At 37.4% G+C, this 15343-nt stretch overlaps 1 protein-coding gene across 2 annotated transcripts in view; it reads left to right on the top strand.

The window, feature by feature from the left end:
- The window catches only part of atg7 (ATG7 autophagy related 7 homolog (S. cerevisiae)), a 58099-nt gene that overhangs the window by 8276 nt on the left and 34480 nt on the right, over window positions 1–15343 (top strand). For both annotated transcript variants that reach the window (XM_035662878.1, XM_035662877.1), the window contains exons 10-16: window positions 1964–2054; window positions 2374–2518; window positions 5395–5553; window positions 8897–9091; window positions 10163–10408; window positions 11884–11999; window positions 14761–14836. In XM_035662878.1, coding sequence (XP_035518771.1) covers window positions 1964–2054; window positions 2374–2518; window positions 5395–5553; window positions 8897–9091; window positions 10163–10408; window positions 11884–11999; window positions 14761–14836 — 1028 coding nt within the window. The remainder of the gene's footprint in view (window positions 1–1963; window positions 2055–2373; window positions 2519–5394; window positions 5554–8896; window positions 9092–10162; window positions 10409–11883; window positions 12000–14760; window positions 14837–15343) is intronic.

The raw sequence follows: 15343 nt of genomic DNA, 5'->3' as shown, positions 1-15343 counted from the left end.
CATTTTTTATGTGTTGCGTGCACATAATAGTACATAACATGTACGTATGTTGGTATGTCGGATGTCTTTGTCTCTACATGCAGACTGTCTGCATTTTTATAATTAATTTTAGATTTTAATAAAACTGTTTTAAGGAACAAGTTGTAATGTGCTATGCATGTACATTGTACAACGACTAGCCTCCGCTTCAGTGCGAGCATGATGATAGAGAATCTGTATGTCTGCATCAATCCCGCCTCCACATCTTCTATATGAATGCGTGCAAGATGATTGCGAGGTGGTGTCCTGATGATTAGAGAGTCATCTTCAGTGTCTGACAGATGTTTGCAAAATAATTAAAATGTCAGTTTAAAATGTCCCAGGATGCTTTTGTATTTTTTGCCATTGACCTATTATCCAGAATAATGTCCCAAATAATTTTTTTAAAAGTAAAATATGATCTCATGGAATTTCCTGCAGTAATATATGTGATGAAGTGAGATATTTTTCCACGTCTCACATAAATAAGATTGAATCATTCTTAATTACAAAAAATGGAATGAGTCAGGAATACGGTCAAACTTTTGGCTGGCTACTGAGACTGTCTGCTTCCTTTTCAAGCCACACTAATCTCACAGCAGCTTCTCCATTATTCCTTTATCTGCTGAATAACGGATGAAAGTAATTTAAATGTTAATATCAGGGTGGGAGAGGGAGTAGCTCTGTGATCTGTGAAGGTTTTTGTAGAGTTCAGATGAGTTGTCTTTGTTTACCTCAGTCTACCTCTTCAGCACATATTGGGTTTTAATTAACTCACAAAGGATGTATTCATGCAACAAAAATTGATTCAGCTATTCTGTTTGGTTTTGCATGGACAAATTTGGTATTGTTTTGAGAGGGATTAATCCATCTACTTCAGCTCAAATTTTCAGATACACCAGGATCAGTGTTTTCCATATCAGCGAGGTGAAATAAACGCAATGATTCTTGATTAATTTTGATTCTGGACTAAGATATGGGAATGTTAAACTGTATTTAACCCACTAGGTCTATAAAAATGGTCCATGTCCACACAACTTTCACTGTTTATTTTGCACTGCATTAAACAGCAACATTTGTGCATCTAGGAGCCAAAACATCAGTGAGTAAAAAAGAAGTGCTAAAGCAGTGTTCATATCTAGCATCAAAACTGTATGAGAAAGAGCGGGTTGAGTGAAAATCACAAGAAAAAGAAGAAAAATGAAAATTTAATGGTGTTAATTTCAGCAAATAAGTTTAATAGCTTGAGTGCAACTCTGCACCTAAATACAGTTGTTAGCCTTTTATTAACTGCTCCTGCCCGACAATCTGTAACATACCATACCAACTGCTACATTCATTTATTGGAATTAATCTAATCAAAAGTTATATGAATTAAGTTATTTAAGGACATGATTTTTTAATCAGAAGTTGGAGTGGAATCACTAATTCACATGAACCAATTAACACATTATTATTATTATTATTATTATTAATAATTATATTAACCAGTCTCCATAATTACAGTGCCTTGAAAAAGAAAATGAAAGCTTTGGAAGTACCGAAATTTATGCATAATTCATCCATAAAATGTGATCTGATCTCCATCAAAGTAATAGACAAATACACTTGTTGTAAACCAATAACACTCAATTAATTGGTTTTTTTTGGATTGGCATGTTAAATAATATCAAAATTAAAAAGTAAAGTGGAAATTGTAGTTAATGTTCCTTGCACTTTTAGAACCTTTGGGTTACAGTTGTAGTGTGCCACAAAAAACACAACCACAAAACCATAAAAACATTTACTGTTTGACATGCTGTCAACACTTTTCACAAGGACTAAGAGAAAGTAGTTACAATAAAAACAGTTGACAGCGAAGTCTGTGTATAATTCAGAATAATGTGGACATTGTTCCAGAAAAGACATATTGCTTATTTTACACTGTTAATGTGTTTTTTCACAGCATGTCCTAAGAGTGTTGGCTGGGAGAAGAACCCTAAGGGGGCCATGGGACCCAGAATGGTCAACCTCAGTGAATGTATGGACCCTAAAAGGTAACACAATACAAATGTGATTAGGTGTAAGGGTGTATCTGGAGTTTTTAAACCTACAGGCTAAAGAACATTTCAATAATTAGTACATCTAAAGATTAAATTATTAAGTTATTTTGAGTTTAACAATATGTATTGACAGATAATTTAACAGCAAAGTATGCCTTTGGTGCTTTATGTTAAAGGACTGGTTTGGGTCTGTTTACACCTCCACAATAGAGACCAATAAATGTTTTCTTAGTGTTACTGTAGTCCCTGCATGTGTCATCTGTTGTTGTGGACAATAGAATAAAAAACCTTTCTTTCCATTGACCGTGTGCAGGCTTGCAGAGTCATCAGTGGACCTGAATCTGAAGCTAATGAGATGGAGGCTGGTTCCTTCTCTGGACCTGGACAAGGTGGTCAGCACAAAGTGTCTTCTACTGGGAGCTGGGACTCTGGGCTGCAATGTTGCCAGGACTCTTATGGTAAGGGTTGAAGGATATAAAGACAGACTTTGACACTGATTGGCGTCTTTTGCGGCCGCTAAAACAGCACAAATAAGACGAATAAGAAATTGTGTAATTCTCAAAGCACCTGCACAGGGTGAAATGCACCCCTAACTGTGCTGCCAAGCAAGTAGCCAGGCGAAGCAATAACAGATCCTGTACATCATATGAGCACAGATGGCACAGAGACAGTACAATACCGGATATTCAACATGCGGGAATGAAACTGTTAAAGAATTTAAAAGCTACTGTTGAGAAACACAGAAGATGGTTACAAACTATAACAGTCCAACATAGAGCGGAGTGGAGAGAAAACAGCTCTCCCTGTGCCGAGAGGGCAGGAGAGAGAGTGCACAGTTAATGCTGCTCAAATAACAATCACTATGACAGAACACTCAATACAGAGTGAGTCATAGAAAAACAAGAGACATCCCGTAGATGGAAATGAATGAAAGAGCAGGGGGAGTTAATAGATAATTAAAATAATTGTAATATCTTTAAAATCAAACATTTGAGAATTTACATGGCAAGTTTTGTTTTTCCAACTGCATTTTTAACATTGTTTTAACTCCAATGTTGCTTGCCCATATCATGTGATGCTACCTTAAGAACAAATATAGCGACATACTGTCATTGTGTTGGAAAATCTCAATAAAAAGATTTGGAAAAAAAAAAAGAACAAATATTGCACAGACAGATAACATTTCTATAGAAAATGGAGATGAACATTTAACAAATGCAAAACAATGGCAAATTCCCCTCTGGTGCAAAATTGGTTGCCTATTTGTGCTGTATTATCATTACTGCAGTATATTTTATGGATTGGACCATAAGATGCGGCAGATAGTGGTGGCACAATTCATGCTATCAGTGTCTTTTGTTTGTTGTTTTTCTGTTTTTTATGGCTTAGCAAATAGTGTAATATTTTATATTTGACCATAAAGGTTGTGTAATTAGTGTCATTTATCTTTTTTATAATCTTTTCTTATTAGTCAAGTGTTCAAAAGTACCCAGTAGAGTTTTAGATCACTAGTGGCCCAATGTTTAATTACCAGGTTTTTGTTTTAGTATTTGCTGTACTAGCCCCAGATCAATGTGCCTTCAACAGCATTAAGCTTTTATACCCATCAGAATCCATTAAGTGTCTTACATTTTTACACAAGATTGATGTTTTTGGAAAAAGGATATTAACACTCCATTTCACTTTGACGTACTGTAAGTCTCCTATCAGTGAGCTAACTCAACCTAACACAACAGGATTTAAACAGATTAACTTTGAACGACACCCACATTCAGTAAAACTGAAACAGCAAAATGTCTTATTTAAGTGGGAGATCATAATCTTGATGCAAAACCAAATTCAAAACCGTACTCCCAAAAGAAATTTACAGATATAGTTTAACCAACTTTTGCTATGGATATCTGGAGGAAACATCTTAGGAAAGCATCTTACCTGTCACTTAATTTGACTCTACCATCAAACATATAAGTGGTAAGACAATTGAAAAATATTGCTTCCCAAGTGCTGCAATCAGTGACATTAAAGAAAAAACACCTCAAGTGATATCTGATTGTACATGTTAAATTGTTATAATATTGTACATATGGGTACAGTTGACATTCACAGACAGCAATCAGTAAGTGCTAAATCAGGAGTAAAATAACTTCTTCTTCGTTTTGGCAAATACAAGCTCAGTTAATTTATTATTGATCAATGAAGCACTAATTGTCTCACTAAAGAGTTTTACGAGTCAACACTGTACACAACTCCTAAAAACTGTTATCTCTTCTGAGAATGTAAGCAGCACTTTTTCGGGAGAGATGCTCTCCAAACAAATTAATCTGCAGGCAAATTACAAATGATTTGTTAGAATCTTGTCCTCTTCCTGCCAACTTTTACTGGCTAAACAAGGTACAAAAGTGTATGATGAAATTAGCTGGATACTGTAAAAAATGTGTCTCCTCAGGGGTTGTGAGATCTGTTGTTTAGCTTTATAACAGCGTAATTCAGGGTCCCGTGATCCACAGATTTCACATGAAGTTTATCCAATAACACTTGAAATAACATAATACTGATTTATGCAAGAACCTACTGTCATTCTCTGTATTTACAGTAAGTCTGTTTCCCCCAGCATCAAATGAATGTGCTCTATTCAGTGACCAAATCCAAAAGGCTGGTGCCCTTTTTAGGTTAATCACAAATATAACCTACTAGTTATGAAGTTAGTTTATTCTTTAATTACCACTTTCAGCTTCACTGAGCTCAGCTTGACTTGTACTGATTCACACCACTTTTAGATGTGGACAAATATATATTTATTTGGCTTAAATTGTAAACAGATATGTTCATTTGTCTATTAACACACATAACCTAGAATACAATTGTTTGATTGTTAGAAACGTAAATTACCTCATTGGAGAGCTGTCAGTGCATTGCTGCTGACTGGTTATACCTTTCATTTTAATGCACGTCTATGCTTCATTTTCATTTATTGTTCCACGGGCTCTTCAGACAGTTTGTCAGTCAGCATAGGCAGAAAAAATACCCTGGTGTAATGTAATTGGTAGTGTGGCTAGACTTTGTTTGAACAGAGAGTGATATTATTGGAAAAACAGCTAGAATAACTTAAGGTTGTACAATCTGCACACTGATGCATCCATTATTTCAAAATGAATACTTTTAAAATAAAAAATACACACCAGGCAAACAACCTCCCACTCATTGCTACTGTTGCCACCATCTACTGCTGCTTATGACAGTATTCATAATATATATATATATACATTTAAGTATTTAAGTATTTCAAAATAAAGTCATTTGAAATTAAGAATTATGTTTCTCCTTTGTTCTCCAGGGATGGGGAGTGAGACACATCACATTTGTAGACAATGCAAAGATCTCATACTCCAACCCAGTTCGGCAACCGCTCTATGAGTTTGAGGACTGTCTTGGTGGAGGGAAGGTCAAAGCCATGGCAGCTGTTGACCGACTCACCAAAATCTTTCCTGGTGTGGTGAGTACTTAAAGTCAAATAATAATGCTCAGGTGTGCAATTGGATATCTTTATCTCTCTTTCTATATGAGGATCAAATCATTGCTTGCTCTTGGGAAATCAAAGATTGTGTCATCTTGGAATCTGTCCTTAGTTTTTATTCATAAAGTTGATGAGAATTATGCTTTTGTTGATTTTTTTTTTACCCTTCTGCAAAATGTCACTACTGTATAACTGCACTGATATCATAGTAATCTAAATTTTGTTTATGCTGGGTGTATAATCGTATTACTGTTTGTTTCATCATGTCTGAGATGTGATGGCCAACCCAGACGGAAAATGAAGGATCTTGTTGCTTGCATATTAATATGGGTGGATTCATTACTTTGTTAATTAATGAGCGGGTTCTCTGGGGGAGATATTTGACTATATTACTAAATGAAAAATCAGCCAAACACTCACAGCAGGGCTCTGTTTTGGTATGAAAAGAGCACCAATCTCTTATTAAGCCACTTCAAAACGTGGCCTGAATGCATATTTATGATGTGAATTACGTGTATGGATGCATGCCTATTTAGGTGCAGGAAGGTGTAAGCAATTCACAATGGGATGATTCACTTCCATGTTATGTAATGCTGGTATGAAGGAGATAACAAAAGTAAAAATAACAATGTTCTCACCCATTTGGTAAAAAGAATTAAGTACATGTACTCAATTACAATTTTGAGGTAGTTACCCTTCCCTTCAATTTTCTGCTACTTTACACTTCTACTCCACTGCATTTACATTGACAGCTGTAGTTACTTTTAAAATCAAGATTTTACAATGCAACACATGATGCATTGTTATAGAGTAACTACCAAAATAAAGCAGTTAAAATAGGCTCCTCATTGGCCAACTGCAACATTACAGTGCTGCTATTCTATGGTATCAGAATAGGAGAGCACAGTCTGTGTAATGACATTTCTTTTATCCTTTTCGGGCTTTAAGGCAGCAGATTCAAGCTACATTATTGACCCCGCAATGCTTGCAATCACAGCTCGGTAATAGGTTGTTCCTGAAACGAGATACAATGGGCCGGAATTATAGTGTCAGAGACAAGAAGACCCGTGATACACACAAACACACACACCCACACAAATAATTGTCATATCACCATATCAAGTTGATGACAACTTGATATCTGAGCCTCTCTTTCTACCCCCTCTCTTTTATTCTTCTCGGAATAAAATAGAAAGTAAAGAACAGAGGGTTTAACACTTTTGATGGCTCTTTGCTGTCATGATGTGAGGTATCTGTCTAGACACTTTGTGTGTCTACCCCATACTAGCTGCATCCATACCTGCACTCCTATTTTTATGAGTGTGGGTGTGTGCCTGCTTCTCTCTCTTCCCTTCCTCTGCTTGTTTTCCAACAAACACAGGGGCATCAGGTGCCAGTGTGAAAGCTAGAAAGAAATGTGAACACAGTGAGCAAAGAGTACAGAAGTGCATCAACTGAACCGAGAGGAACCGGTTCACACGAGGTCACAATGTTGAAAAGGTCATGAGCAGATTTCATTTTTTGTCTGTGGACAAATACTGTCGCCTGACATTTACAGGATAGTTTGTAGTGTTAGCACCAACTTCTTTTTTTCTCTTTAAATTTTGTCAACAGTCAGGTCAGAGCTGGTTGAAGATATCAACAGTGGCATTGTTGGATTGTTATGAAATGCTGTTTATCTTTTCAGGAAAGGATTTTTCCACAATCTGAATTCTGTCTTTCCTGCCTTCAAGTTAAGTTTGATTACACTGGAAATTGGAATATGATTACCATCTCTACAGCCTGAAATCACCCCCTGAATGCTTAGCAACACTTACGTCAAAGTGAAATGTAAATTCAAGATTGGTTAACAGCTCCCACTCTTAATATGTGGAGAGCGAGGAAGTAGATCCACTGATTCTGTGGCATTTCTTCTTGTTAAGATCTCACACCTCGTCTTTGCCCTTTTCGATCCTTCTCTTGACTCTGAAATTCCTCTTGACATTTCAATTTGCCTCACTGTCACGTCTGCAATCCCTGGAGATAGTCACAATATTACAGGTTTGGCAAGGGACAATAAAAGTCACTAAAGATTTTTTGTGGAATTGGAAGTGCCAATTCAAGGTTTACTTTTCATACTCTGCTATCGACTTTTACAAGAAAGCCGAACACGCGCTGGTCTCAGGTCAGCTATGTCGATGTGATTACACATTCCTCAGTCTCACACAGTTCTGTAAAAAGACCCAATGAGACGTAAAGTGTGGAAGTATGTTATATGGAGCCCTGGAGTGGCCATAGACAGAAAAAAACCTATTGAAGCAATGTTTTACTACATTGCATGTGTATGAGATACAGTTCGTTCCCACGTTTTGATTCATTTGTCCACACAAGATAAGTGTATAGCCCATAGACGACACAACAGACCAGCCTTTCTCCCCAGAGCCGGAAGTGCACTGCACCTGCTTTAAGAAATTTTGCACACCCACATATTCTTACACGCAGATGCAATGAGCTAGCAAGTGCACCAACTGAACACTGACAATTAAGGATCAAACAATCAACCTTAACTTGGCATTGATTTCTCCACTATAATAATCTACGCTGAATGCATACGTAGGCTAACGTAACACCGTTAGCCATCTCCTTTATAGTTTGCTCTTACATATTAAGTTAATCATGCATTGACCTTGGACCTTTACTTGTTTTTGACTAGCCCTAATATGCCTTCAGGGCAGAAGGTTGGTATGAACAAGCAGAGATTTTTCCACAAAGTGCTATGTTTGCCTTGTTGCACATTGTGGGCGGACCATCACTTTGTAAAATTATGTATGCACACAACATGATTGAATCTAATAATTAGTCTGTGATTTTAAAGTGTGTTCATTCACCATTTACCAACATTTACTGTACCATTTACATTGCAATCCCCATCGCAATCCCACATAACCACTCACAACCAAAACATAAATTATTGTGGGCGGGGTAAATTATGGCTGGTCTGTTGTGCTGGGTCTCTGCAACAGTAGCACATTTCATTGCAATTTATATACTGTTTGAAGTATTTTATTTGAGGGCTTGACTTTACAATTCGTATGTGCAATAACAGAATTCATTTGAAATCCCTTAGTTAAGTTGAAACTTCATTTTTATCATGTGTGCATATGAAGGACTTCATGTTAGATATTTTCAAATTAAAACCATAAAATAAAACCAATAAAACATAATTGTTCATATTGAAGAAAATTGAATATGAAATTGACTTTTTACCGTATATATGGGCTCCATTTATCAGCAGTATCTCTTTGTTTTTTCTCTGCCTCTTTGTCCCTGTCTTCTATTGCAGAATGCTGAGGGTTACAATATGAGCATCCCCATGCCCGGGCACCCAGTTAATTTCTCTCAGGCCACTCTTTCCCAGGCACAGAGGGATGTTGAGCAACTGGAGAAGCTAATTTCAAAACATGATGTGGTCTTCTTACTAATGGATACGAGGGAGAGCCGCTGGCTGCCTACAGTGATAGCTGCAAGCAAGAGGAAGGTAGGAAGGAACAGTACAGTATGTACAATGAACAGAGCCGCCACACTGTCACTGACCAGCAGGGTTGGGGTCAGAGATGGAGGGTTGATGAAGAAAGCTGCACTTATATTTTCTGTATAAACAATAAATAAAATGACTGCACATATGTGGGGCTTTTTAGCGCATTGTTTTGGGTTTGCACTCTACCACTAACCAAAATAATGTAAAAGTAGTTCTTTTGACCCCAAGTGGTAAAAAATAAATCAGTTGTTGAAAAAGAGACAATATACTGTAACACATCAGTTCAAGATTCTGACATGATTTAACCCCACAAATAAGTGTATGTTTTGGTCTTATAGCATGCAATATGACCAAGGCTAAATAAAGCAGTAGCAGGTTTAAACATAATTTGGTCTGTAATGTTATAGTCACAAATATATACAAAAGGAACATGCTTTATTGTACATTGTTGAAAGGATTTTTATGGTGGCACCAAGGCAAAGGGATAAAGACTTTCAAGCCTTTATAGATCTATTTGTTCTCCGGATCAAGTGGATTGAGAGTCACAGTATGGCACTATGGCAGGAGACATTTATGACTTTGTTCTTATTTTACTTACTTCAAACTTAAACTGGACATTTTGAACCTGTTTGATTTCTCTTTCAGGAAATTTAAATTGCTTTGTAATATTTTCTGTTTCTGTCAAATTTTCTGTTAACCAGTTGGAATTCTATTTGTTGCCAGGCAACATTAGATAATTGAAGGCCTCCAGTGGTAACACTGACTCCTATATTGCTATATTAGCAGCAGTTAAGTGTTTTTTAGGTTTTCTTCATGGCCTGTTCAGCTGAGAGAGGGTATTTGTGCTGTGAGGCTTTTTCAGACTTCACCGCAGATTGGCTTCACAAATTATTTCCATTGCTTCACTGAAGGTCTAGATGCTTTCAATGCATTAAAGAGACCATTTTTATGTCATTGCTTTTTGAAATAATTCGACACATTGCTTGTGTAAGCCATTTAGATCATTTGATTTGGTTGAAATGTGCCTTTTATTACCATGATTTACCATAATTGTTGTCTTTCACTTTCCAGCTTGTGGTGAATGCCGCTCTAGGCTTTGACACATTTGTTGTGATGCGGCATGGCCTGAAGAAACCCCCCGTCAGTCAGAGTGCTTCTGCAGGGGCAGACTCTTCCCCTTCCTGTTCTTCTGCTTCCTCTTCGTCTTCTACACCAGCTGGCTCTGCACCCTCTGTCCCAGGATCCTCTCTGTTCTCCAACATCCCAGGGCACAAGCTGGGCTGCTACTTCTGCAATGATGTTGTGGCACCAGGAGATGTGAGGAAAACACACAGAGATAACAAGCTTGATACACACAACTCATTAACTCATGTTTTGGGTTTTTGGCTCGCAAACATCTTTCTCAGTAGCCTTGTTTGCAGTCACAGCAGGCAACTGTTTTCATGAAATGATTATCCCATTATACACCACCTGACCAGCACCAAATGGTTTACAGACACAGTCTGCGATTAGCTGATAAACATAGTGGAGCATTTAGAAGCTAAAGACCTAGACATTTTCTTCAGGTGATGGTGGAGACCAAAACAGAGCTTAAAGGAGAGTGAATATTGGACTTACATTTGGAAGTTGCAGTGAAATACAACTCAAATTGATTGCTAATGTTGCTGTGATAATATGCCCCTGCTGGTTTAATTTTCACAGTTTCTCTGATCATTTTTACATTTTCTCGGAATAAAGTTGCTATTTCCCTTTTTAACATTGTCATATGCTGCAAATATTGTATCATTTTGAAATCCTTTGTTTAATCAGGAGATGCCTCACACACCTTTCCACTTGTGTGAATCACATTTTTCTCGCCACCCACATTCTGCCTATGCCCATTTCTTTGTATCTTTTCTCCTTTTGGTCTTTTTCTCCCTCATGACCTTTTGATAGGAGTAATGTATGTAAGCAATTCATCAGCTATTGAAGGCCACAGTCAATTGTTGGAAACTGTGCCTTTCAACTCTTGCTTCTCCTGTAAATGCCATATGGCACCAGCCCGCTGTCACAGATTATAGTAATATTACCATTTGAATTAGAAGCACAGCCAGCTCTCACTAAATTCCAAATGTTAGATATTGAATTGAGTTTGCTGAATGAACAGAAAGTTGTAAAAGCATAAAAGTGGCTTTTGTGTTGTTTTCTGTGGGTTGAAGCAACATGATACAACAGATTGTCAAACACATGTCGTCTGTCACTACAGTGTCATTGCTCAGCTGTTATAAGAAAACGAAACATGCTGAAAATGTGAAAGTAAACCTTGGCATACTTTTTGTACGGTTTTCTTTCTTTCTTTGTTTTACTTACACTTGTTTTTAGCCACTCTGCTCTTGGTGTGGCACATATTTCCATATTTTGGTTTGTTGATCCAGTTATTTATTTTGAGTGTAATACTCTAACTATTTGATTAAGTGCCATGCAATTTGGTACAGACATCAATGGTCCAGGCTACTTAACTAAAATGACTCCCATACTAGCCATTGTGCAGCCAACAGTCTACAATCAAGACATTCAGCCAGCTCACACATCCTTAGTCACTTACATTATCAACTTAACCTGTTAAAAGATATCCTGCCTTCTTTATTAGTGTTACCATAATAGCCCAAACGTTTCATCTCCTCGTCTCTCCGTACTTCACAAGAAACCCAGGTTTAACAACCTTGAATGACCGCAGATTGCATTGCTGTTATTTTAATGCCAGTTGTTTACTTTATGTTAATTTTTTTGTTTTTGTTCTTTGTCATAAACAGTCTACCAGGGATCGGACTCTGGATCAGCAGTGCACAGTCAGCAGACCAGGCCTGGCCATGATTGCTGGAGCGCTGGCTGTTGAGATGATGGTATCCATTCTGCAGCACAGTGAAGGGTACGTGAACACAAAAAGTTTTGTAGTCTAATTATTAGGAATCCTAGTAGTAGTAGTGGTAGTAGTAGTAGCAGTAGTAGTAACAATAATAGTAGTACTGGTCTGGTCATACATTCATAATACGGTGTCTTGAGCACTGAGTTGTAGTAAGCACTATATGCACTTGCTTTTATTCAAAAACTAATTTAAAAATGCTGTCTTATGTGCAATAGTTAAAAGTTTATTTTTGCTTAATTGAATATAGTAATATATATAGTTACATTTAATACACGCAATGCACATATTCAATTCTATGTTACTGGGAAAACATGAAAACAGTACTGATCATTTATTTTCTTGCCCTGATTCTATGATTGACAGCGGCAGATACTTTACCTCTGACCTGTCCTCATGGATGCTCCCTGATAGCCACTTGAGTTTACCTTTGATGCTTGAAAACACTTTTCTGGTTGGAAGTCAGAAGTTGCAATACAATATTTATTTGCAACGATTTTGAAGGTCTAGTACCAAAATGTCGCAAATACATGTTATATTGCAAGTTGGACAGTGTGCTGGAGTTTAGTTTTGCAACTTTTAAACTACTTATTCCACTCCTATGCGCCTCTCTCATGAAATATATGAGCAGGATTTTGTCAGGATTTTGTTGGGTTGGGAGTCAGACACTCATCTACCTTAGTGCGCAGCCTTGATCACCAGTATCACCACGATCACCATGAAGTCCTCACAGCTTTATGCTGCTACTAAAGGAGATTGGGCCTTATGCATGAAGGTTTTCTTATTTTTCTTTTATATTTGTTTGTGCACGAAGCAATAAGAGGAAAATAAGAAAAACCTACGTGGGATTCACGAAACGTGTGATGACAGCCAAGTCTGTTCTTACCCACAGTATGTTGAATTGTGTTTGATCTCAAATTGGATGGGTGTGTGTGGCAATATGAAATTAGCATATGGAAAGCCCCCAATAAATCAATTTAAGGGCAGCAGACTTAAGTGCTATGTGCAAACCAACAAGCCACTGACATTTGACAGGTAATGTTAAATTCAGAAAAAAAAAAAGAAAAGAGAAAGGGAATGAGACATTTCAACAGACATGGATGAGTGCATTGGAGCCATCATTGGAGAGGTTTCTCTGTCAGGTGTGCAGTCAGGTGCAGTCAGGTGCAGCCAGGTCATGTGTTCCCCCTGGGCAGCAACCCACTGCATTCAAGATGTGATTGAATGGAATTGTTTTCAGTTGAGGAAGGGGAATGGATTTGGAGATGGTGCCTTGATACATTGATTTACCTGGGTCTGCTGAACATATGGAAACTGAATGTACTGTGGTTTAACTGGAGAACTTTGGGCAGCACATGACAATAGGGTATGCCATACACAGTAATCAGGAAACTGATAGCAATAAGCCTACTTTATCAATTATAATGTTTTCTTCTGTGTTTAAATAAAGTAAATAGCTTTTTCATTATCATTATTAATATTTCACAGAACAAAATGCTGGTTTTTGTGCATACTGGCTTACTTTTGGTCAAGGGCATGCTTACATTTTAATCTCACCTAACAACAAACAAGAAGTATGCAAATATTGATGACGGTCACAAACGTTTTTGCACACTTTAAGATCAAACCTGTGAGGTTGTGGCTCCTAAACTTTTAGTAAGCTTTACTCGCTTACTTTTGCTTTTTGATGGAGCAGCATTGCAGCTGATGATGCAGGTAGTATCCTTAATTTGGCTGTAGCACAGCTTCCCGAATTTATTTGAGCCCAAAAACTTGTGTTCACTGTGAAAGCTTTGTTGCAATTTATAATCTGTCTCTGACTTTTACGCTTCAAAAGCTTCCAACACTGTAATTCAGTCAGCTCTCAAGTTCACTTGGCAATCTGCACTAGCTCCATATTTTCGGTTCTTAAAAGTTTTTTTTCCCGTTTTTCTCAAACGCTGATGGGGATGTTTTCATGCCTATTAAGTGTGTGTTCATGTGAACGGGTGTGTCTTTGTGGAGATGTATTTGTGTGTGCCTGTTTTGGTGCAAGTTTTATACTAAAGTGGCTGCTTGCTGGGCCTGATAAGACAGCCATTTTCTCTGTGTGTTTCTGAGATGTTATAAGCTGTAACAGAGCTGGTCTGCCTATCCTGGATAAAAAGCTTAGAAAGCAAAGAAAAGAAGAAGAGTTTTCATATACTCTCTTTACCTCTATGGTTGTGTAACTCCTTCCTTTACCACAAGATCTCCCTTTTATTTTAGTTTATTCCTTTCTTTATAACCTCCATCACTCCATGTCCTTATCCCTCTTAAGGCCCTTACACCAGCCTTCATATGAACAACCATGTGCTTTAGAAAATTGTCACGTTAGAATTAATCTTACAGCAGTTTGACAGACATTTCTTACTTTGCAGAACCACCCTGAGCTCAGTGTGAGACTTGATGTTTTGGTTATTGTTATTGGCACAGAGTCAAATCTTTAAAACCTGCCTAGATTTACTGGTAAGCAGGAGCTCTCAGAGAAATCTAACTTTTTTGATGTTCAAGCAAATGAAACCTCCTAGTCCTCAATATAGGCTACCAAATTAACAGTTCTGTGACATTACATTTTCATATATAATTTGCTACTACTGTGTATACTTGACATAAAATGTGTAATATTGTGGGATGTTTAAGGAGATTACAGTTTACAGAGACTACATGTTTTAAAGTCTTTGCATAGCAGGGAAATCTTGCCAAAGTTTGCAAACAGTGTCAACTATATTATTTTCTCCATCTTCAGAGGCTATGCAGTGGCCAGCAGCAGTGACGACAGAATGAATGAACCTCCCACCTCTTTGGGCCTAGTGCCACATCAGGTCAGACACACACACCCACACTCACTCACATGCATCCACATGTTTTATGCTGTGGAAACTGTTCGCACAATGATCGGCATTTATATGTGTGATAAAAAGTCTGAAATTCTGAAATGGTCGTTTTCTTTCTGTTCTTTTATATTTCAACTGATGGGGTTGTTATAGAAATACAAGCAATTTTCTTCGAATAGAACAGTCTGTTCTATAATCTCCTGCTCGTCGCTGGTGTGTGTGTGTGTGTGTGTGTGTGTGTGTGTATTTCTGTAGTTCAGTCAATAAAGAGTACACCAACTTATTTGTATTTAATACAACAATAATGTCCCCATTGTGGTTTCATTGTAGTTGCATCTACTACACACAAGGCGAGTTTAGGAACAAGGCTCAGGGTTAGGTATTTCCTATGGCCTTTAGAGAGCGAATGTAATGTAGTGCCTATGCCTATCAATGTATTGCAATTTAATGCAACTCAATCCACAAATTCTACATTTATGAAGATCATACTGTTAA

This window comes from Morone saxatilis, unplaced genomic scaffold (genome assembly GCF_004916995.1).
Source record: "Morone saxatilis isolate NCDOM2014 unplaced genomic scaffold, NCSU_SB_2.0 Contig18, whole genome shotgun sequence".
NCBI lineage: Eukaryota > Metazoa > Chordata > Actinopteri > Moronidae > Morone > Morone saxatilis.
The sequence above is the reverse complement of the archived record's forward strand: the minus strand, read 5'-3'. Positions and strand labels throughout refer to the sequence as shown.